The sequence below is a fragment of the Drosophila santomea genome, chromosome 2L (genome assembly GCF_016746245.2).
Source record: "Drosophila santomea strain STO CAGO 1482 chromosome 2L, Prin_Dsan_1.1, whole genome shotgun sequence".
Lineage (NCBI taxonomy): Eukaryota > Metazoa > Arthropoda > Insecta > Diptera > Drosophilidae > Drosophila > Drosophila santomea.
In genome coordinates this window covers 12,993,743-13,017,239 of record NC_053016.2, presented here as the reverse complement: position 1 = coordinate 13,017,239, position 23,497 = coordinate 12,993,743, and the positions used below count along the sequence as shown (strand labels likewise).

The 23,497-nt window shown below is 42.9% G+C and overlaps 3 protein-coding genes across 6 annotated transcripts in view; 1 reads left to right on the top strand and 2 right to left on the bottom strand.

The window, feature by feature from the left end:
- LOC120443916 overlaps positions 1-23,497 on the top strand; it is a 105,990-nt gene that overhangs the window by 6,742 nt on the left and 75,751 nt on the right. The gene's annotated exons all lie outside the window — the stretch shown is intronic.
- LOC120443919 (aladin) lies at positions 39-1,823 on the bottom strand. Of its 2 annotated transcripts, none has more exons than XM_039623361.2 (2): positions 1,361-1,823; positions 39-1,309 (listed from the first exon to the last, which is right to left on the bottom strand). In XM_039623361.2, the coding sequence occupies exons 1-2, from the start codon at positions 1,405-1,407 to the stop codon at positions 103-105; spliced, it is 1,254 nt and encodes a 417-aa protein (XP_039479295.1). In that variant the 5' UTR covers positions 1,408-1,823; the 3' UTR covers positions 39-102. The 2 variants fall into 2 exon arrangements, with proteins under 2 accessions (XP_039479295.1, XP_039479294.1); XM_039623360.2 differs by having other exon boundaries at positions 39-1,437; positions 1,515-1,822.
- On the bottom strand, positions 10,911-21,625 carry LOC120443917 (cGMP-dependent protein kinase 1). Of its 2 annotated transcripts, XM_039623357.2 has the most exons (11): positions 21,410-21,625; positions 19,204-19,417; positions 16,019-16,090; positions 14,705-15,697; positions 13,549-13,706; positions 13,186-13,469; positions 12,942-13,111; positions 12,636-12,874; positions 12,151-12,471; positions 11,855-12,086; positions 10,911-11,647 (listed from the first exon to the last, which is right to left on the bottom strand). In XM_039623357.2, the coding sequence occupies exons 2-11, from the start codon at positions 19,306-19,308 to the stop codon at positions 11,132-11,134; spliced, it is 3,090 nt and encodes a 1,029-aa protein (XP_039479291.1). In that variant the 5' UTR covers positions 19,309-19,417; positions 21,410-21,625; the 3' UTR covers positions 10,911-11,131. The 2 variants fall into 2 exon arrangements, with proteins under 2 accessions (XP_039479291.1, XP_039479292.1); XM_039623358.2 differs by lacking the exon at positions 21,410-21,625 and having other exon boundaries at positions 14,705-15,148; positions 19,204-21,204.

The following is a 23,497-nucleotide window of genomic DNA, read 5'->3' as shown; positions in this document are numbered from 1 at the left end:
TAGCTCGCCTTGCAAATTGCTGCATCCAAATAAAATTGTATTCACGCCATTTATTTTATTTAACTTGCAACTTGGAACTTGGGTAGTACATTTGTATACTTCTTACTTTAAGTTATGAATTAATTGGGCTTCTTTGAAGCACTTGGCAGTGATGGCATAACGCTGAATGTGCCCGGTATTCCAGCAAATGACCAACAACCTAGTTTGCGCACTGGAAACTCCAAAGGCGATGCAAGTGGGATATTGGTCACCATCCACGTTGCAACAGATGAATTCCAGGGGTAGCAGTCGCACTGCACCCGGTCGCGAGTTGTCCAAGAGCCAGAGCAGCACGAAGGACTGCGCCTTGAAGATGATGGCCATGTAGATGCCCAGTGGATCCATGGCGAAGGTCTGGGGCTCACCGCAGTACCGCTGCTGCCCAGCACAGGTGGTGACCTCCTGCAGATCCATTACCAACTCCACTCTCCACAGCGGCTTGGGGAAGAGGAAAACCGTGGCCTCGCCATTGTTGGTGCACGAGTAAATCCGAGTGCTGCCATCCGTCACAAGGAGCAGAAAGGAGCCACACGGTGTCCAGACGGCCGTTTGAATGCGATGCTGCATAAGGACCTGTTTCGACCTCCATTCCGATCTATTCAGTTGACAAAGACTGGCGCCGGCATCGCAGGAGGCGCAAAAAAGCACCTGAAAATCGGGACTATAGCGCAGCAGGGAAAATGAGCTTGAGCTCTCCGGATTGGGTATCAAACGTATCTTCTGCTGGCTGTCCGGTTCCCAGAGTACGATGTGCGATGAGCCCAATGCGGCTGTAATCAGGATGGTGCCATCTTCGTTCCACTGCATTGAAGTCACATACTGGTGGCCCGCATCCTCCTGGACTTGCAAGTGATGAGTGCCCGTCATATTTCGAATATTTAGCTCGACATTGAGACGCCGAGTATCCTGCCACAAGCAAATCCCGGCTGCACATCCCACGGCCAATTCAGAACTGTGGGACCAAGGACGAAAGGCGGCACAGGTGGTGTCCCTCTGCTTAACGGATTGCAGTCGGATGGGGCACTCGCTCCTCTTGTCGTAGATCAAAACCTCGTCCCGGTTGTTCAAAAGTGCCATCAATGACGTGGTCGGGTGGAACTCAATATACCGGATGGCTGCGGTTTTCCAGCCCCGAGCTTGGCTAATCCTCTCCAGCAACTGAGGATCACCGGCTAGTGTTGGTCTTATGTTGCATCTTGGCCAAAAGCAGAGGCTCTTGAGTTGGGCAAGCTTCTGGAGAAACCATTTCCAGTACTCATGGGCCAAGTTCCTTAGTAAATTGAATGTCTGTTCAGTTGGATTGGGAATATTATCATGGTACCTTTCAAAAGCAACACATCTGGGAATCTCTTCATTTGTACGTTCCATTTCTTTGAGGTGAACTAACTCCTTTTCTTTCTAGTAGAATATGTATTTGAATACAATCCAGAAGTAAATGTTAGAAAAATTCCAGCCTGCTATATCTTTCAGCTTACAGATACACTTATGGTGCTTCAAAAGGAATCTCCTGCCTCCGATTTTCGCTTATTTCATCGATGATAGTTTGCCTCTCTTATTTCTGGTTGCATTCCTCCTAATGGCTTTACTTTCGCCCCCCATCGTTTTGCACTTTTTCAGGCTTTATCTTGGTGGCTATTAGTTTTGATAAATGGCTTTGGAGATGCAGTTTCTGGTCAGCGCTGTCAGCAGCTTACCGCTTACCGCTTACCTCATCCCAAAACGGCGATATAAAAATATGTTTTATTTTCCTGCACAAAGCGAGGTATTTTCTAAAAAATCGCCGATAGATTCCGTTATGCCCCCCGGTTTTTTCACGGAATGGGGACCAGCTATTTAATAATTTAATAATCGCTTATACATTATGCATGCTTAAATTTAATCTACTCATAATAATTTCCGTTCCGCAGTCAAAGGAATATTTATTTCACTGAGTTCGATTCATTGCTCTATTGTCAAGCGGCTTGTAAAAATTTGACGTGCGCCGCCTGTCAGCGCGAATTGAAAACATATTTAATGGGTAAAATAATTTAATCGAATCCTTCGTTAAACAACACGAAATGTAAAACGACCGAAAGGAACCTTAACAAATACACGATTTTCGCATAATTCACTTGTGTGAACCAACAAAATGGGGGAGGGGAAAAAAATAGCCCAAATGAAAATGAAACGAAATTATGCGGGTGGAAAACCATAAATTGACTTTTGGACCAACAAACAGACAAGCAAAATAAAAATAAAACTTTTCCTTTTTGGGCGCTTGTATGCACGAAATAATTCGCAAGTTTTACGGTTTGCTTCGCTTTGATCAAAGGCATAAATATTTTATTTCTTTTACATATATACAAGTGTACATATGTACATATGTATTTACGAGTATGTGCTGCAGACGTCTTATGTTACATGATGCTGTGTATCTGGCAAACTGTCTTGTCAACATAAAAAATAACACAAAATGGGGAATGGAAAAATGTGGCACAAACTTCAAGTGAAGCGTACGAAATGAAAGGAAACGAAATGAAATAGTGGCACTTTTAGTCTGAAGGTTAATTTCCATCGACTAAACTGTCCGTTTGACTTTTTAACGAGTTTTGAAATTCATCACGCACAATTGGTTTTGTGGGTCCACTAGGACTAATTTAACTTACATAAAAATTGTCTAGAAATGGGAACCGAATAAATATACTCTGCGGGTTAATTTCCATCGTTTTACACATTATTTCGATATTCCTCACGCACACTTGATTTTCATGTCCACTGGGAGCATTTCAAGGTGTATTAACATGGGCTTGACCACGCCAGAAATTGGATGTCATGAATCTACAATTTAGTTGGCTAACGAAATGTGGGTCTTTCGGGTGAAAATTGATTTTGGACAGCCTTCCATCTCGCCAACTCATGGACGCATTATCTGGACAGGTCGTGGGGGATCGGACAAAGGGAGATATCTTTTATTTGGCTTTCTAAACAGCAGCCAGCATAATACAATAAAAGCTCAGCAGGACTAACAAAAGTCAGGGTTCACTTTTGCCCGCATACGATTGTTTGTGTGTTTTTTTTTGGGCTTTTTTCTTTGGAGGAATGCCTTTGTTTGCGAATGAAATGGAATCTCCCTTTTATGGGCCAGCAGTTTATGTGTTTATGTTTTCGACTTATGCGCCAACTGCTTGACCATTTTATTGATTTAGTAGCCTGCTATCATCGGCTTTTGGCCCCCAATCGAGTTGAATGTCGAGTGGATTTTCCATAAAACTTGCATTTCCGCAACTCCATTTGGATTTCGCTCTCTGCCGTCCACTTGACACTTCGCAACTGAGCATTCAGTTTCATTGAATTATAGAATTCCCGGAATGTTGCTGCAAATTAATAGGCAATTAACGTCAAGGGCAGAGTCGTAAGCCAGCTGGACTTAGTGGTATACCCTTTTGAATTATGGCAGGCACTCAGATTAAATCGATGAAATACGCGTGTATGCGTTAATTAATACGATGTGAAAGCGTGCCGTAAAGGGTATTAAGCTGGTCAGCTTTAAATTGAATTAATTTTTAATATAATCAATTGATGCAACGGCGCAATTAATGCATAATTAAAATTAATTTTTATTTTCAATTGCGGTTTTAATATGGCTTGATATTCGAATCGCTGCATGCTAAGTGAAATGCCGGAAATGTGCCTTTCAAACGTAGTAACCAGCAGAGATTCCCTTAAAGATTTGTAGCAAAGAGCTATCTAATTCGTACTTATACGGTTGCATAATTATCTCAATGCAAAAGCAAGCGTACTCATTGCCACATTGCCAGGCCCACACAACCATTCGATTTAAGCCCATTGCAGTGCCGACATTGGCCATTAAGCTAAGCCATAAATTGCGCATATTGCCGAACCTATAAAGTACTCAACTTGGTTAAACCGGAGCCAAACGCGCCATAAATTTCAATAAACACCCAATGAGGTATGCAACCATAGGGTTTCGCCAAGGAGCTCTGCCGTGCAAAAGACGTGCTTTTAGCCGCAAATGAAGTGTTTTAATAAGCCCTGCCTTCTCGATCTGGTTTTCATCGGCTATTAGTGTGTTAACGAATTTCAATAGTTGTAAATCATGTGTTCATTGAGTGGCTTCTTGTGAGCTAAGATGCCACCAACAAATTACAAAATGAATTTAATCTTGCAAAGAACATTACTTACAGCTTAGAAAAGGCTTAGAAGTCAGGGAATTGCACATAAATTTCTCAAGTAATATGAGTGGCATATAAAAATACATTACTCATATTCCCGATCGTTGATCCAAAGTTGAATCCGAGTTACCTGCAACACTCATTATTTTGAGATTAGCATGTCCTTCGGGGCCAGCATTTTTCACCGAACATAAATAGACGTGCAATTATGAATACTCGCAAGCGAGTTCATAGATGCGACCTGTTATGAATACCACTGGACATATAAATGTGTTTCAAGGATTGGATTCACGACATATATTTACTTATTCATTTATGCAGACATGCTGCTCTAATTATGCATGGGGCTTGCCTGAAAGTAGACGGAAGTCAAAGAAGCTCAGTTGCTTTTCAGAGTCAACAACTTTGAGTTAAGAGGCTTTAGAAATGCGGTTTGTTGTCCGCGATATTTTAGTGAATTATATGAAATAGTTCATGTGCCGCCGCATTATTATCTGCGGCAATAAAATCACCAATTATCTAAATGCATGGAGTGATTTTGGGTTCTGCTTTCAGCACCGCAAATTGCAAATGGCTAATGCCGCAGCTCAAGCATAAATTATGACTTGGACCACTTTTCGTGCATTTGGGCATAAATCAGATGGAGCCAGGGCGAAATACGCATAACCGACATAAAGCATTGCCTACTGCTTTTTTATGCGCCCAAAAGTTTGACGGGCATACAATAATTTATTAGCAAACTCAGCGAATTGTAAAGGACTCGGCCGGGAAAACAAGACCAGCCAGATTGCCAGGCGGTAGGACGAAGGATAAAGGACGAGGAACGGAGTCGAGAAATGTGGCTTACAAATTGCCAAAGGCAATCTCACTTCTGCTGCGCTCTGTTTCAAAATTTTCCCGTACTCCATACTCCATGTCAGCGGTAACTCAATTAGAAAATATAATTATGCCGCAGGCAGCGTTTTCATACGCATTTTCCTACAATATGAAAAGCTTGTTGAAATTAACTTTATTATACTTACGATATGTGGATATGTCTGCACACGAAGCCGAAGCCTTCCACAATGTCAGATTGCTTAAAAAAAAAGAGAAGGAAACGGTTGCAATTACAGCAACTCAAATACGAAATACGAATAAAGTTTGCTGCCTGGCATTTAATTTTTTTGCGATAAATAAACATCCCATCTCACAGGGATATGAAATGACTGCGGCTTTAATTAAAAATATCACATTTCATACACCCGATGCCGCTGCCAAGCAATTTGCATGGGCCAAGTGAAAACTTTTCGGCCCAAAGAATGCATAAAACAATCCCAACACCAATTTGCCTTATCAATCAGCAGTTCAGAATGGGTTTCTGGGTGTTCGTGGCGCTTAATCAAGCGCTAAGTCCGCAACAATCGCTCGAGAACGACCCTTTTCCGCCTTCCAAGTTTTGGCAACCGTTTACCTGGCGTAACCTTTAACCTTTCAGCTTTCACCTTTTTGGGAAGGAGGTTGGTTGTAGGTGGCCATCTATGCGATCTAGGATATCTAGGAAGTTTTTCGCTTTTGTGGCGGTAATTTGTTGTTACACGTGGTCGACCTGCCGTTTGCCGTTTGCTTTTTGGGCGCTCAAATGAGGCGCATCATTAGTTGCTAGACGTTGATTTTGAGTCTTCCCTTTTTGGGGATCGCGATTTATTATTAATTGGCCGCAGCGGCGAAGAAGAAAGTTTTACCGCCTATTTGTTTTACAAGTTTTTCTGGGGGAAAAAAACTTTTGTGCCGCGGCGAGAATGTTTCAATTATTAACACTTGTGCGTCCCGCTGCGTCTCACTAAATAATTCAATATTCGGGTTTTACTGCTCGTCCTTCCATAAATACTGAACAAATATTTTCTGTTTAATTAAAACTTTATCCTTTTCAATTGTGCGCCAGCTCAAAAGCGAGCTCTTAGAGTTTAATATTAAACTTGATGCTTTTGGATGCCATTGCAAAAAATAAAAAAAAGCAGTTAAAGGCATTTGAAAAATATTTTTCATGCGCATATGTAAATGTGTATGTGGTTTTGTGCAAGCACGAACATTGAACCATTAATTAGAACTTTTATTGATAAATTAATCATAATCCAAAGCTAATAAAAGCAAATACTTGCGCGTACTAAAAAAGCCATTTGCGCAAAAAGGCAAATAATTTATAATGCCATATTTAATCGAGTTTAATTAATTTGCAAAACCATATTCCGCTCTCGTCGCCAGAAACCGGAATCCAAAATCCGCTGGTTTGTCGCCTAGGTGGCAGTAAATTTAAAGAGATTTCAATTGTGGTTACCAACCGGGCTTAATTGCTGCCCGCCAAACTGTTTATTAAATAAGGCTAAAACGCTGCCGGCGATGCCGGAATTTGCTGCTTTTAAGAGGCTTTTCGCAACGCAATTGGAATTGGAAATGCATCCGTGTGCCGCATTCATGGCGCTTTAATTTGCCTTAAGCCAATGCACATGCAACTTTAACTGTTGCAGCTGGCTGGCAAATTGGCGATGGATGGCGCAACAAGGACGCCGCCGAAAAAGGGACACCAGCTTTTGTCGCCGGCGCCGATCCTCCAAAAGCAACCTCCCCCTGCGCCCCCCCAGAAATAATAAACATCAATTGCCTAATGCAAACAACCGCAGGAGCTCTTCGTGCTCAACTCAGCTCAGCTCCGTTCTGTTCTGTTCAGTTCAGTTCAGTTCACCCGTGCTTATATTCATAGACTCCCTGACCTCCACTCCCTTCTCTACGAGTCTACACTGGGAAAAATGAAGGAGTTAAATGGTTGTGTCACTTGTAAAGGTATCTAAAGGTATGCAAAGCTAGAAACCGTTTGCTTTGCGTCCTCACTTATTAACTATTCTCAGCTATTTATTAGATTCATGGCACAACTTAATGTGATTTTTTTCAGTGCACATTTGTTTGCATTTCTGTTGCCGCTGATTGTTGTTGCTGGCAGCAGCAGCAGAAACGGAAAAAGTGCTCTGTAAATACGCAACGAGACGCGTCGTATAGTATTTAGGCAGTAGTCCTTGCTCCGTGCTCCTCATCCTCTGCTCCCTCGTCCTCACCTATAATTGTGTGAGTATATGTTGTGTGTGTGTGTGTGCCGTTTGCCAGCGTCTTTTTATGAACTTGTTAACAATCTAACGACCTTTCTGCCCGGCTTCCTCATTGTTGGTGTAGCTTGGCTGCGCCATTGCCTTCTGAATTCCGTATGTCGTCGAGTGGCGCATCAAATGTTTGTGCTTAGCAAATATTTGCATACTTTCGGGCTGCTCATGAAAATAACATAATTTGATTTGGTAATGTGATTTTGGCTTGAACAAATGTAAACATATGTTTGCTTTTGCATAGATACAATATTTTTTTGCTTATTTTTTATGGACGTAAAAGTGTTCAGTGATTTATTGGTATCTAATAGTCTTTCCCGCACTGAGAGCAATGCTTAAGCATCAGGAGAATCGGTTGGGATTTAATGCAAGGGAAGCTGCTTAAATGGACCACAAATATTGCATGAGCCTATTGTCCTAAAAGTATGCAACACAAGGACCATCACTTCGCCAGCGATGGCAGGACATGCTTCATTATTTATTCATAGCATTCAGCAGAGAAGTGTTTATGTGGCCAGGTCCTAACTCTGCAAGTAGCTCCACTTTGGCCCACAAATTGGCCAACAGCAAGAGGCATCTCGAAAAAAAGGGCACAGTGCCTAGTGCTTGTTAAAAAAACAAGAAAAAAAAATAGAAGAAAAATATGCAAATGTTACTTTTTTGGCCCTGCATAAAATACAACTTTTTGATTCAACCTCCAGTTTGAGGTCTGGCACCCGAAACAAAATTGTCAATATTGTAAACAGATTCCTTTCGACCGAAGCTGATTAGATTGGATCGAAATGGGGAGTTGGCATTCGGTGTCCCCGTACTCCTTGTGCCCCTCATAATTGCTACTCTTGTTACCGGACTCCACACGTGCTGGCCAACTTTTGCATTGCCATTCGATTGGTAACATTTTAAAGCTTATTCTGCTTGGAACGCACGTAGCAAACTCCTCGCTTCCCTGCGAGACCAGGAGACCAGTGCCATATTGGCCTGTGGGCGGTCGAAATGGCCAGCCTTTGTGTAAATCTTTATTGAACACTCAAATCCTAATTGCACCCAGGGTGATCACTACATGGTAAGTGCGACGTTTGTCCGTGTTTGTGAACGGAAAATGGTCAACGAGTCGGTTCATTTGGGAACTGGATGGATAGTTTACAAAACGGAAAATGCTAAAATGGTAAAATGGTAGTGCTGATTTGTTTGTTCCTGACAAAAAAGGATGGCCCCAATGATGAGTGTTGTCTCTCGCATGGATTCGGGTAACCAAAAACCGGAATTTATGTTGTCTCTGTTGACCTTGTAGAAGCAGCCTCTACATAATACGTATTAGCTCTATCCGATTTGATGTTCAGATATCCCTTTTCAAGTTGCGCAACAAAAAAAAAAAACAACTTGCAATCTAAAGAAGGAAAAATACTAAAGATATAAGTTGCCTGCAGCTAGACACAAGATAGTCCTTTGTGCCAGATGGTGTGTGGAAAGTAAACAATAGTTACATTGATTAGGGTCTAATTTCTGCTTAAAGCCCGAACAATTTGCATTTGTATGGACGGATTCTGAGGGACTTTCATAAATACGTCCCTGTTTGAGCCAATAGAAATTTGCTCGGCAGCTGTCGACTTGTATTGCCATGCAAATATTAGATTCCCAAGCCCCTTGTTTTTAAGGGTTTAAACTTTTCGTTGGCCTTCTTTTATACTTGCCATACCCTTGTAAACGTGTGTATAAAAAAAGTATAGAATTGACTAAACAACATTAAGCAATATGGGCAGAAGATGTCATATGTTTATTTACTTTTGGTAGCAACGGGTTCGGCATTTTGGTTGAATGGCTGAAGTTTTCTGAGAACTTCTAGAATAAACAATGTTTAAAAATGGCAGAGTTATTTCAGGGCTTTCGGATTTCAATTGCACAGTCGATAGAATATCCCCAAGTAACCTGATGAAAAACACCATTGATCGGAGGTATATGGCTTCTTAAATAAATAAGAAGCAAACAATTTTAAGGAAATGGCCGCAAATGAAAGAAAACATAATCGACGAAGCGAACAAATGCCCCGCAATAATAAACGATAATTGATAATAACATTTTGCTACCTTCCTTCCGCCAAATAAAATACGTTTATATATGTTTGTATGTGTGTGGAGGGGAAATCAATAAAACCGTTGGCGAAAACATTTGGCCACAATTTCAATTTTGTGGCACGGCAAGCAAAAAAATAAGAGCGAGTCGAATAAGAAGCGCAGGAACTGGTGAACATTTCAACAATTTCCGCCAGCCACCGCCGCGTGGCAAAGTGAAAATTTTCATTTTCGCAACTGTCCCAGTATGGAATGTGCCATTTCTTCGACACCTCCGCACAATTTCTATGCGACTGCACACCGCGGCGACAAAGTTAGACGAAATGTCATCATTTCCGTTGGGAAAACTGGGAAAACTGTGCGCGCTCAACCGGCAACGCCGTGGAAAATGGGTGGGAAAACCGCCGCTTAGTTTTTCCACAGCGGAAAATGATGGCGCTGCCGACTGCCGACTGTCGACCGTCGTTGACTCGTCCTCTTGACTGGAGAAAGGTGCGCAGAAAGGTTAACTAAGAAAGCCATGCAAATGCCTTTTTATTTTCCCCACAAACTTTGAGCCCACAGAAAAAAAATACAAAAAAAATACAAAAATGTTAATATAGAGAATTCCCGGGAATCAAAGAACTCTTTACTGGTCCCAGCCAATCCCTCTTACGGCTCTTAAACGAAGCGTAAAATTGTTAAATGAGTGCGAATGTCTACGGCGAAAAAGGAGCCCACTCCAAGGATCCCAACTTTTTATCCTTTGACCATTTCGCAGCATACTAAATTATTGATTAACCATGTTGGTCGCCATGCACGATTGCTTCTTAGATTATTTCCACTTTCCATACCAAATTGAATTTGGTTGGTATCCCCGTCCGGATTTCAATTGATTTTCTTCTAAGGAGTTTCTGGTTTTGATTAAAGATTAAAGGGAGTGCTTTCCTAATAGCGCATGAATTAGCTTTTGCAATCATGTCGTGAATATAAGCTATAGTATTTTTGAACTTACATGGCTTCCGTACAAAAATGTATTTGATTTCAATGCATATTGCTTTGTTTCATAAGCAATCCTTCTAAAGGATCCCTGACTATACCTAAAGACTCTAATAGGTCACAAGGAAAACAATAAGACCATTTGGCGTGATGGAAACCCCACACAAATGATGATGTATTCAGGACAACAGAAAGCAACCACATTGAAATTGATGGCGATGATAAACGCAGGTATGTCGTAATAAGTTATGTTGCCCAGCTGAGGAACCCACAGTTTGTCCTCTAGTTTTCACCTGTTAAAGACAAAGTGGCCCTATATTTTCTAACTTCCTGGGAATTGCATTTGGCAAGCCAGAAGTTGAGTAAAGGCAGTTAAATTGAGTTTGCTTGCTTTGGTTAAGGGAAAAGAAAACTAGTTTGTGGTTCTAATTGATACTTCAAATACAAAAAGAGAGCAGAGCGGCCCGAGCATTCAATTTGGCTTTCAAAGCGAACATTTTCAGAGAGATACTAAAATGAAGACATTTGATAGTATACTGTTCTTATATAAATGGGCGATATAATTGTTCATGTTTAAGGTCTACTTAAAAAGTATCTTAACTAACAAACTAAGTACAGAATAGCTAACAATTGGTTACAGACTTAGTAATTAAAACGAGGTTGTAATGGCTGCTGCGTGGGTACAGTTCTTCTTATCCTACTAACTAATATCCGAAACAATACAAAGTGTACTTCTTCCAAAGCTCTAGAAGTCTTTATCCCAACCGCTCAGTTCCTCCGGTGGCTCGTAGTCGTTCTCAACACCCGAAGGACCAAAGTACTGCAAGTCGGTCCAACTCTTCAAAGGTCTCTTGATGGGGGACGGCAATTGCTTCTGTTTCAGCCTCTGCCAGTCGAGACTTTCGAACCAACTATGCCGTTTGATATCCGCGATTCCCTTGCGCTGATAACCCAGCCTCTCCGCCGGCAGTTGCTTGCAGAGATGCCGCACCAGGTGCTGAGCGGACTTGGGTATGCGCGACGGCATGTGGATGACATCGATGCCACTGAGGATTTGCTGGTAGATCTTGATCTGGTTGACGCCCCTGAAGGGGGTTTTGCCCACCAGTAGTTCATATACGAGAATGCCCAGTGCCCAATAGTCGACGGCTCGATCGTGTCCACGATCCAGGATTATCTCCGGGGCCACGTACTCCGGTGTGCCCGCAAATGTGTTGGTCTTCTCATTGTGCCGCACAAACTTGGCAAACCCGAAATCGACCTGGAAGAAAAGAAATAGTTGTCTGTCAGATCTTTAAAGGTTGTAAAATGGGTTTTAAAACAGATTTTAAAGTATGCAAAAAATGGTAAATGCCAAAAGTATATACATCCCCTTAAAGGTTACTATGTGATGCATATTTTTATACATCTTTCAGAGTGTTATTATTTAGACTTGAAGTATATATGCAGTTTTGTAACATATAAATACCAGTTTGCAATAGCCATCCGTGCCCAGCATCAGGTTCTCGGGCTTCAAGTCCCTGTAGATGAAGTGGTGGGAGTGCAAGTAGTCGAAGGCCTCCACGACACAGCCCGCTATAAATTTAGCCGTCTTCTCATCGAAGTACTGGCGCTTTGACATCACCGTCCATACATCACCGCCCATGCACGCCTCCATTAGGAAGTAGACGTACTTGTCATTGCGGTACGTGCGATACAGTCTGAAATGAAAATGAATTGCTGTATTTTAACTCGGCGAAGTTAAGCGCTTGAGTTACGACGCACTGTACTATGAAGGGCGATTGACGGCACTTGATCATAACGTTCTTCTCATTGTAAACGTGCTCGATTTGATCCTGCTTGACCACCTCGATCTTCTTGATGATCTTCAGGGCCAGCGCCTGTTGGTTGTAGGCCACCAGATCCACTCGCCCAAAGGCGCCGCATCCCAGCGTGGCTATCTTCTTCAGCTCCGAGATGGCCACCTGGGAGTACTCGTTGTCGAACTCCAGGGACTTGTTGCTGGAGCGACCACTCGTATCGCTGCGCTGACTGCTGGGCTTCTCGCGCAGCTGCTTTATGGTTCCCAGATAGCTAATGAAGGCTCTGGAAATGGATGGAACAAGTATATCTATAGTACGAGGAGGGATAGCGAGAAGTATTACTCTGTCAGTCAATGGAAGAAGTAAATCAATGACACATCAATAATGATGTACAATTTGCATGTGTGCGGTTGTTATAGAAGCCCCCAAATTATGTCCAGAACTCACTCTCTGTCCAGCATGAGCACCTCGGTGCCCGGGGCATCCGCATAGACACTGGCCTGCCGCACATCCGCATTGAGCAGCGCCTGCTCCCCGAAGTAGTCGCCTCGCTTTCGATTGGCCACAATCTGCTCCTGCTGCTGGTCGTCCCGCTTCTTGATGGTCACCGTGCCGCACCGGATGATGTAGAACTCGTTGCCCAGCTCTCCTTCGCGGACAATGCAGCTGTCGGTCTCGTAGAATTTCTGCAATACAATGGGAGCAACTGAGTTTTTGGGGGGCAGTGCAGCGATAGCCATCATAATGGATTACCCGCTGCAGAAGATCCACGACTTTGAGCAGCAAACTCTGGTCGAACTCCTGCAGAAAGGGAGCGGAGCGCAGGAACTGGAGGTTCTCCTCGCGTTCCCTGGACCCAGAGATTTGCATGATGGCCCTGAAGGTTTCGCGTGCGATTTTCCAAACCCGTGCATCGGTGGCAGCTGCGAAAAAGGACCCTCTGATTTATATATCGACCCCTTTTTTGTGTGGAGTTATGCCAAAGTTGGAAACTTACCCTCTATGGACGCCTGGCGCGGAGCATTGTAGAGAATGGCCAGTTCACCGAAGACGGTGGCCGGTCCAAAGCTGGCCACCAGTTGGCCACCACGGATGACGTCGTACTGGCCCTCGGCGGAGACATAGATCTCGGAGCCCTCCTCGTGCTCGCGGATGATGAGGCTGTGCTTCCTGTAGCTGGCCGGGGCCATGGCATTGATAACCATCTCCTTGCGCTCCTTGTCCATTAGATTATTGAGGAAATCATTGCGCTCAATGGCCGTTCGTATGAGATTGCGTGTGCTGTGGCACGGATACATTGGGTAATTCTCAGCGAATGGTTGGTTTCTCCTTAATTTGGTATAGAACACTGGTTACTCACCCTTCGTCCTTTGCAATAGATTCGATTTCAATGTCGCCCTGTGTGGGAAAATTGGGACGCACATAGATGAGGCCACCTTCCACGCGATGGGTTTTCGGTGTCGAGGAATCGCTGGACTTCTGACTCTCGCCGCCCTCCTCTGCTCCTGCTATTTGATCCTTTTCGTATTTGTGTGTGAAATTACCGAAAAAAAAAGGAATTAGATAGTGCAAATGATAAGAGCAACGATTGTGTTTCCTTTTAATGGGAGGTTAGTTAGCCTACGAAATGGTACTTTCTTTAATAAAAGGTCTTGGAAATTGTCTTTAAGTTTCACGAGCCAAAATATTGGGAAAGCTAGAAACAAAGGTAGCGGCACATAAACGTTAGGCAACAAACTCCTTGGGAATGGAGCGATCCAAGCACCTATTAGCCACAGGCTGCCCATGGAGCAGCTACCTCCTGGTAGCTGAGGGAATGGCTCTTTCGGTGGCGAAAAAGTTTCGGTTCGTGTCTGTTGGTGAACAATTAACGTTTAGCTTGTTTTCACAAGTGTGCTGGGCGCACGGCTCAATTGCAGACAGCTGTTCCGTGTTTCGGTCTCCCCATTTGAGTCCCGGGGCAATAAAAGGTCAGGGGAGCTGTGTGTGTTGGTGTGTGGGTGTGTGGGTATGACCCCCACACACGAAAGTTGCATCAAATAGCAAATGGAGTGTAGCTTTCCGACAGTTAGACACACTCACGGGTTGCGAGTGAATGGAAGTTTCTGGCTGTTTGGGTTGTATTCGATGCCAAAGGCAGTTACTTGTTTTCAGTTTGCATACTAACCAGTTTTTACTTTTAATAAATAAAAAATGTATGTAAATGGTAAGCACTTTAACTTGCCACTGCAGCATTCTAACATTTATGAGCAAATAATTGTGGCAATTATTTAATAGCTGTGGCTATTTAATAGTAATTGTGATTAATTAGTGTTGGCATTCAGCCAAACCATTTCATTGCAAGCCAATATCATTGCAAAATGATGCATCTACCAAGGAGCAAGTGGGTTGGAAGTGGCACTACCTACTACCCCCACCAATCAACCCATCTAGCAAGCACTCCTATGCCGGCAAAAGCCGCAGAGTTCTGGCCAGTTTGCCGGTGATGTCATTTGGCAAGCCACCTCATTACTTACTTGACTATTCGAAGCATCCTGCTGGCTCTGCTGGTTCCCCTGCTCCTGCTCCTGCTGCTGCTGCTGCTGCTGCTCCGGCTGCGGTCGCTCCACGCTCCGTTTCTTGCGCAGATGGAGCGGCGTTCCGGGGACGAGGAGCTCCGGAGGCAATGGCGGTGCCGGCGGTATGTTAATATCGGGCATCGTGGACACACGTCGGCGGCGCTGGCTGTCCGTCTGGCTCTTGGCCAGATAATTGAGTGACAGGTTGCTGGAGCTCTTGGCGCGCGGTGGTTGCAGGTTACCTCTGGAGGAGTCCTGTTTCCTGTCCTGTTCCTGTGCCCGTTGCTCCTGTGGCAGGACGCCATTTGTCAGCTTGGCGGCGCTGCTGCTGCTGCTGCTGTTGTTGTTGGCATCGCTGCTCTGCCAGGACAAGGTGTCATCCGTTTGCTGGGCGCTTAGTTCCTGCGTGTGACCAATGAAAAACTTTACAGGACCTCCGGTCACAGGTGTCGTGGCTGTGCAGGTGCTCGAGGGTGTGGCGACATCATCGTCGTCTTCCTCATCGTCGTCGTGGGCGACGCCCTCATCAATTATGCCATTCACATTCACTTTGAGTTTTGACTTGCCGCCATCGACGACATCGACATGTGCATTAGCACCCGGCTGCAGCGCCACCACCCCCTCCTCCAGTGAGTCCTGGCCATCCGTTGCATCCAGTGCATCCTGCACATCCTGGATCTCGATGGTGGGCACCTCGGTGGGCAGGGCGGTGGGCCGACGCTCTTTGACTGGCTTTAATTTCGAACTTGAGCGTGTGACATTAATTGCATCCTGCGTCTGCAGTTTGTCCTTGTTGGTGCGGAACTTGCGCTCGTGGACGCCATTGTTTGCGCTGCCATTTTCGGCAACCGACTGCAGGGTCCACCTGGCGGATGCGGAGGTGGAGGTGGAGGTGGAGGCGGGGGCGGGCGGTGAGCCGGGCGGCTGCTGTCTGAGGCGCTGAAGTTTGGCCTGAAGGACCACAAGGCAGCGAAGGATCCGAACCAACACAGCCAAACAAGACAAACACAGCAGCGGTGCAAAAGTTCGGTGGAGGTGTTTCCAAGTGGTTGGGTGGGTGGTGTGTGTGTGTGTGTGGGGGGCGGTGTATTTACAAGTGTTTTGTGCCGATATTATTGTGTACACCAGCGAATCGTTTGAAAGTATAAGAAACATACAAGCATGTGTGCAAATATTAGTCGAGTCCCAATAAACAGGTGGAGCAGGTACATAAAGTGCAGGTGCGAGGTTTCTGGGCTCTGGTTTCTAGTTTCTGGCTACTGGGATACTCACCTCACTGGCACTTGGAGTGACGATGGGCGAGTACAGTGGCTTCTCCTCGCGACGGATGTACCTGCCAATTTGCTACAAAAAAAGCAAAAAGAAAGCATATTTAAGTATAATACGAAGTTATTTGAATGAAATTTATGCACAAACATTAAATGCATGCAAACATTATCAAACATCATCACCACTTATCACTAATATTTACTTTTCATGCCATATTCGTAATCATGGTATATTTCGATGACAAATGCTTTTGAATTTAATTGCAACTGGCTGTCATGTTTACTTAAATCAACGCAAATACAAATTAAATTAGCTTACGGTTGAAAAGAAGTTTAGCTGTGCACTTTAGCACACTTTAAAATGAACAATATTAGTAGAAAAGTTGTATAAGCAGCACTTTTTGTTAAAAGAGCTTGTTCTCCACATAAATGAATTATATGTGTTGAGCACTTAAACTTAAACTACGTTCTTCATTTACTTAAATACCCCACTGACCAAATGTATTGCCAATTGTGATTGTCATGTGAGGGACTTTTTATTTTCCTATCATATATCTGTTTTCGTAAAAGCAATCTGATGCTGAACATAATTTTGTACCTTGCAAGTGCCCACTTTTGGCTATCGGCTGTCAGTTTAAGCCCCCAATAGGCCGATAATAGCCAATTTCCATTGTGATTTTCCGCTTTGCATAAGGGGCATTTTACACTCAATGCGCATTAAAGTTTCCCATTGTGTTCCCCTTTTAACCTTTCGACCTTCCGACCTTCCGACATTCCGAGCTTTCAACACGTCATTTAGGGATTCGCCGTGTATCGTTCCAGATTGATCGGCTTACAATGCCGATGAACTGGGCTTCAAACAAATCTCACCAGCTTCCATTTCTTATTTACAAACTTATTATTCCATTTCGATTTCAGACATGCGGGCTCTTCAAAAATGTAAAAGTTTTGACACCGTTGGTGGGTGTATGTCGTAAAAGTAATTTTATGTTTGCTTTTCGGTTTTGTTGCGCAAAAATGTTTTAAAAATAGATCAGACAGCTATGACTGGTGCCTGACATAAGTCATAATTTAGTTGGATTTATTGCTGCTTGTGAGCATTTGCAATCTGGAAATACTATCTAGAATTTATTACAGCTTTTTAGCATTCTTAATGCAAAGCGCCTCAAAAGTAGTGGAGAGGAAAGTGCAGTGCTCATCGGAAGGTGGAGTTGCAAGCACTTGTTATGCCCACATTGGGATAGTCTCTGCATTTCTAGTATACCCTTTCAAAAGGTATTGCCATTATAGTCAGTCAGAAAGAATGTTCTAACATAAAAAAAGTCTTTTTGATTTTATTTATTATTGCATAGGAAATAGATTTGTGTATTCAAAATGATTAGTTATGTATCTCTATTCTTGTTAACAACTTTCCGATCGGAGGATCATATTAAAGAGTGGCTTAAATAAAGTATTGGTTTGTAAAGATATAATCTTTGTTAAATTGATTATGGTCACTTTTTTGGCAAGGGTGTATTAGAAATGTATGCCAACTTTGCTCAGCTGAAAAGCGTTCCCATCTTATCGTTAATTGGCACGAGTCTAATGAAATATTCAAGCCTGTTTTCGGGGTGCCTAGTGTGGGCATACATAAACTGGTGTCAATTTGCGAGTCGCCTGCTTGGATCTGCTTTGATATGCTAATCGACCTAAACGACGGCGTTTTGACAGGTTTTCCGTTTTCCCACGGAAGCCCCGAATTCAGCTTTTCAGCCGATAAAGTCACCGATAACGTGGCTCTGCACTCGATGGGGAAGTTTTTCTCTCTTTTTTTCTTTCTTTTTTTTTTCTTTGCTGGCTTGAAAGGATTCTCCCTGGCTCCACATTCTGCGTCATTTCACGCATTCCTCACCGTGGGGCATTTGGCCCCGCCCCTCAAACTCAAACTTGACTCCCGCCGCCTCCACCGAAAACATTTCGCAGTTATTTAGAATTACTGTGACGTGTAAGTTGTGCGTGCAATCACGTTCATTTCAGCCTAGAACCATGTCAGTTCTGCTCCTCTGACAAAAGTACGACAGATACAGATAGATATACAGATGTTCCTATAGATAGCTACACATCCGACGGATCCTGCATATTTATACGTCATTTGGAGCTCCGGCTGCAAGATGCTCGGGTTTGTGGATTTATGCATAAGCTCCATCCTTGCGATTCCAGTTCCCAGCTCCCAGTTGCCAGTTTTCCCCACCACCTCTATTTATATGCATGCTTATCATATTTTTGCATACCTAATGCCAACTCGTCGCAGAGTGTTTGCTATTGATGAAAAGCCAAGATTGCAGATAGTCGAGTGCCTTTCAGTTGGATGTATTTACTTCGGTAGTGGCAGCATGTGACCAAGTTGTGAGTAATATTCTAAATCATTCATTCATTAAAAGTTGTTTGGCTTGTGTATGTATATTGTTTTTGCAAATTAGAAAAAAGTGAATTAGAAAAAAGTTCTTTGAAGTGTTAAAATTCTCAATGAGCTTGGAAACTACATATTTTTTTCCCATGCAAGAGTTAATGGGAAATCAGCCATCGGCACTCGTGTTTTTCCCTCAGGTTACTGTATTTTTTGCTGCTTTCAAGATAAGCCAGTTAAAAAGTGAACGTCATGGACACAAAATTCGTGATAAGACAAACTAGGTTTCGCTGCAAACACATTTCAGCGTGATTCAATACCCTGTTTATTCAGGGAGCACAAGGTCATTTCCGATCATAAAACTACACATGAAATCATCTGATAATGATATTGCAATCGCCCAGAAATGGAAGTGATATCTGGGCTTAATCTGATTTCAATGCGTTCATGTGGCTATTATATACAATAAAGGTATAAAAGTGAGTTACTAGGGGTTGCAAATAATTGATTTATAATGGATTACTATATAGTGAACAGAAGCAGTAACGAGTGATGTGTTGCAGTTACTAATTTTAATGTTAGTTTATTAATATTTATTTATTAACCCAGTATATTTGCACTGGGTATCTCCGTCGTCGAAATATCCCCATTTTAGTCACTGTTTCGCTTGGCATTATTTATGGTTTTCTCTCGCCGCCCCGATTAACTCAATTAAGCACTTGATGAACTTATCAGTCGACTTATCAGACAAGTGCAATACTAAATACTAAATACTAAATACTAAGTACTAAAGCGGAACTCACCACGGCACTATCTTGTGTGTTGAGTATCGTATCGGTGTTCTCATCTTCGGCGGGCGTGAATTTGTTTTTGCTGCGATGATGGAAAAGTCGGGGAAAGCAGGCCATGTTGCACTGGATACCAGATACCAGATATCTGTATCTATATCTGTATCCGTCTATATAATATCTTTGATTCGTATTTGTTTGCCCGCTCTAATTTATCTCGATTCGTTTGCTGCGTGTGGGTTAAACACTTTGATTACCCCGGCCATATTCCCTGATTTATGGCCAAGGATTTAATTGCGGCTATAAATTTGTTGTGTTCGGTTGCAATTGTGACGGATTATGTACTCGTATGCTTCGATTGTGATTGGTCTACGAATCGGTTTACTTCGTCAGTATAACACTTATTGGCTTTAAATTGATTAGTTCGGGCATTCGGGCATTAAGTCAATGTTCTATATCTATGTATTGCACAAACTATCTTATCGCATTGGAATGATTAAGGAAACTTTAACGAAGTGCGTTGATATGTCGGGAAGCTTAATTTGATTTTACATTTGATTATATACATGCATTAGGCAATAGGTATTGTTTTCTTGAGCAAATCAATGCGATGATTTCATCAGCTAGCTCATAAAATCCGATTTTATTTTCAGTGAGTTAAAGGAAGCAGTAAATCCAGTATCTAGGATGCTATTGCCAAAAACTAGAAGTGCGCAGTGAAAAGACAACGAGCCATGGCTGCAGATATTGTGTAAGCCATCAGCTTTTCTGTTAGCCATCAAAAACAAAGGAGCTCAGAGAATGCGAGTTGACCACGACCACGACCACATCGGTTTATCAAGTGTGCCAGAGAACTGGGAAGCAGCATTTGCTTTGCATCTGATAAATTTGTTTGTGGAACAAAAGTTTCAAAGTTCAAAAATTATGCGCATCGTCAACTGGCTGCTTTAATTACCGCTCATAGCGAATTGCTACCAATTTCTTGGTTTCTCGGCTTTTTGTTTCACGGCCAACAGAATCGCGATGAGTCACAGTATGCTTGCTGGCTTTTATCATCTTGGCCTTATCGCCGCCAAATGCCTAATTGTTTTCTATTTATGCGGGGGGATTTCATTGTTTGGCCAAAAGCTCTAGGGCAACGGCAATGATACTTGGCTTGGGGGCTTTGCAATTATCACAGCCCCAAACTTGGAGTACTAACAAAGTGCGGACCAGTGCCTCTAAAAATCACATACCCCTTGCATATAGCAACGTTTTATCAGCCAATAATTGTGTTGTATTTCCTTATACGATTTGTCGATAACGCCGAACAAAAAATAGGAAACTAAAGAACTGCCCGTTTGCTTGTTTCCACATGATTTGCTTGGGAAATACAAATAACAATTGTACAAAATACACTACATTACATTGACCAAAGTAATGGCAACAGCTAGATCAACAATAACGACAAGAGAAAGGCCGGAATGAATCGGTGGAGTCGCCACAAGCCGCCAGTCACGAGTCACTCATTTATATTAATTTATTGACATTTCGTTTGCAGCTATCAGTTATCAGCACACTTTTCTGCTTCTTTATTTGTTGTTCTTTGATGGCATAAATGTTGCCATTTCATTGCATTTTATAATGAAGCCATTACCTGACTCCGTTATTTTTCAGTTGTTTTTAGTTTTTCAGTTTTGATTTGGTTTATAGCTCGAGCACGTTTGCTACGAATTTTCGGTGCTGCGATAAGATTTTATGGCCAGAGTAAAGTTCACATAATTGCTACATTTTACAAGGCACTTTGGAAAAAGTGTGTCACTTTAAAAAACCCAAGAACTGACCGCAAACATATTGTTGCTAAAATGTTGAACTACTTAGTTTATAATAGACGACCGAAGCATGAGGCACTTTTTCGCGAATATAAAACACTCAAATGTTTCCACGAAGTTGTCAGCCATATCTTTCGATTAGATATCAATATCAAGAACTTCAAGATGATTGATTTATTTGTTGACTGTCAATTTGTCAAATAGCATTGAAATGAAATTCACAAACTGGCGCATTCACTTTTTATTCACCATTAGAGCTCGACAAATTCTTGAGCATTTCACTTTTCAACCAAACAGCGAACCCGAACCACTTGAGTCGAGCACGCAAAACGGGCATGTCAAATGAGCGCAGAAATAGAAAAATACAAATGGGGCAAACCGATGGACAGCAATCGTGGCTTTTCACTTGCCAAAAAACTCCATTTCCGATGGGGTCAGCTCATTTTACACAATTCGCACGTAACGATTTCCGCTCCACGAGGGCTCCATTCATCGGCTGAATCACAATCACTTGGAGTGCCGAGCCCCGGATTGCAGGGCGTATACGCGATATCTAGTGAATACTGCCGCCCGATCCGCAAAAACCTTCCGCACACCTGCCGCCGTGGAGGCTGATAACTCGACTAATTTAACGCGGCCAATTTAAATTGGCAATTTGCTCCACACGCCAACTGCGACTGCGACTGCGACTGCGATGCCAACGGCGACTGCGAGCGAATCGGCCAACTGGCTTTATGTTTATCGGTATCAGTTCAGTTGAGTTCAGTTCAAGTGCCAGCCTAGTGGCCTTATCTATGGAGAAGTGTTGGGCATGCCAGGCGTCACTGTTAACGCGAGACGTTCTTTTCGGGCCCACCACGCATGCCAGTGGGAAGTGGGCCAAAAGGGGGGCGTTTTGGGCCAAGCGTAATTGGCATAAGCAAATACCAGTACCAACGAACTTATCTTGGCCCAAACGAGCTGCTTCCCAGAGCGAAGCCATTTGCTTATGGCGCTGCAAGAGGTGCAACAAATATTTATAAATTCCCCTCCATTTTTACAGCGAAGCATTTTAATCGCTTTTTAATCAAACTCCCATTGTCCATGTAACACTAAACAATGCTGTTTGCACTTCGGTTTGTGCTATTTCAACCTGTTTTCGAATTTTATATTTTCTTTAGCAAAATAAATAAATAAATGATTTTCGCAGATATATTTTTTTTTCCTAATGACCCACATTGATCCATTTTTGGGCACGGAAAACTATTGCATTTTGTATGAAAGTTATTGTGCTTAGCTTAATATATAACTTGCAATATTAATGTCATTTTGATTAAAATGGCATTTCCGAACATTCTCATTAGTAAGAGGGTCATTAAAAATCCATTTCGCTTATCATACGAAAGTTTTGGCACTCGGAAATCAAATTTTGTACTAAATAGAATGCCGTTCAAAAGTTTGGTGAAAGGGTAAACGAGATGTCACGCGTTTACCTTTCGAAAAATATGTAAATCAAATGCGGTGACAAGCGGCAAAGAGCTGGCGTCACAAATTAGAATTCTCGAGGCGTTCAAGATGGGCGAAAAGTTCGCGGAGTTTTTATTCATTATGCCTTAAATGCGTAACTAAAGCAATTTGAAAGTAGAACTCATTTTCACCCTCGACTTGGCTTTCCACTCGTGCTAAAATACTTTTTCCCCGCGCGCCACTCTACGTGCCCATATGCCTAAAAGTATGCACGTATCTGGCGACATTGTCGTTTGATTAAACTTGTTAACACACACACACACCCACACACACCCACACCAGCATCGCCTTGAAGGCCGCGCAGCAGGATGCGGATGTGGGCGCGGATGTGAGTGCGGATGCCAAAGTTTGTCAGCCTGGCAGGAGGAGCATCGCTTTAAAGTCAACGCTGCAAACTCATTTGGTCCAAGGAAGCGAACGAAACTCGAGCACAAATTCCAAAATATATATATCCATATATATCTGCACGGGTATTTCCTGTCCCCGCCGGAAGTTCCATTGCATAATCTTATTAACCACACACACACACAGGCATACAGAGCCACCCATACATGCACAACCAAACCGAGAGATGGCACTCTATGAACGCTGAATAATTTATGCATCCAATTGCCAGGCAGCGGCATTTGGCCAGAATTGTTGACAACTTGCCTGTGGCTCTGTGGCAATTCGCATTTTGATTTGGCCTGCCAAGTTTTTACTTATCCGATTAGGCCATCCTAATTACAACCGGCTGTGCTTGCATTGCCCTGCCACATGCCACATGCCACATGCACATACATTTGAATTAGAGTCTAAATTTGATTCCATTTGATTGCATTTCTAGCCTGCACTTCGTGGCTGGCTTATACATTTATTAACCCATTGGATGCAAACGAAAAATTTCCATACTTAGATGGGGGTCTGAAAGAAAGTGGGCTTCCAGAAAATATGGCAAAACAATTTCGAGGGGCGCTATGTGTTTTTGTTTTATGACCAGCCAGGCTCGACGA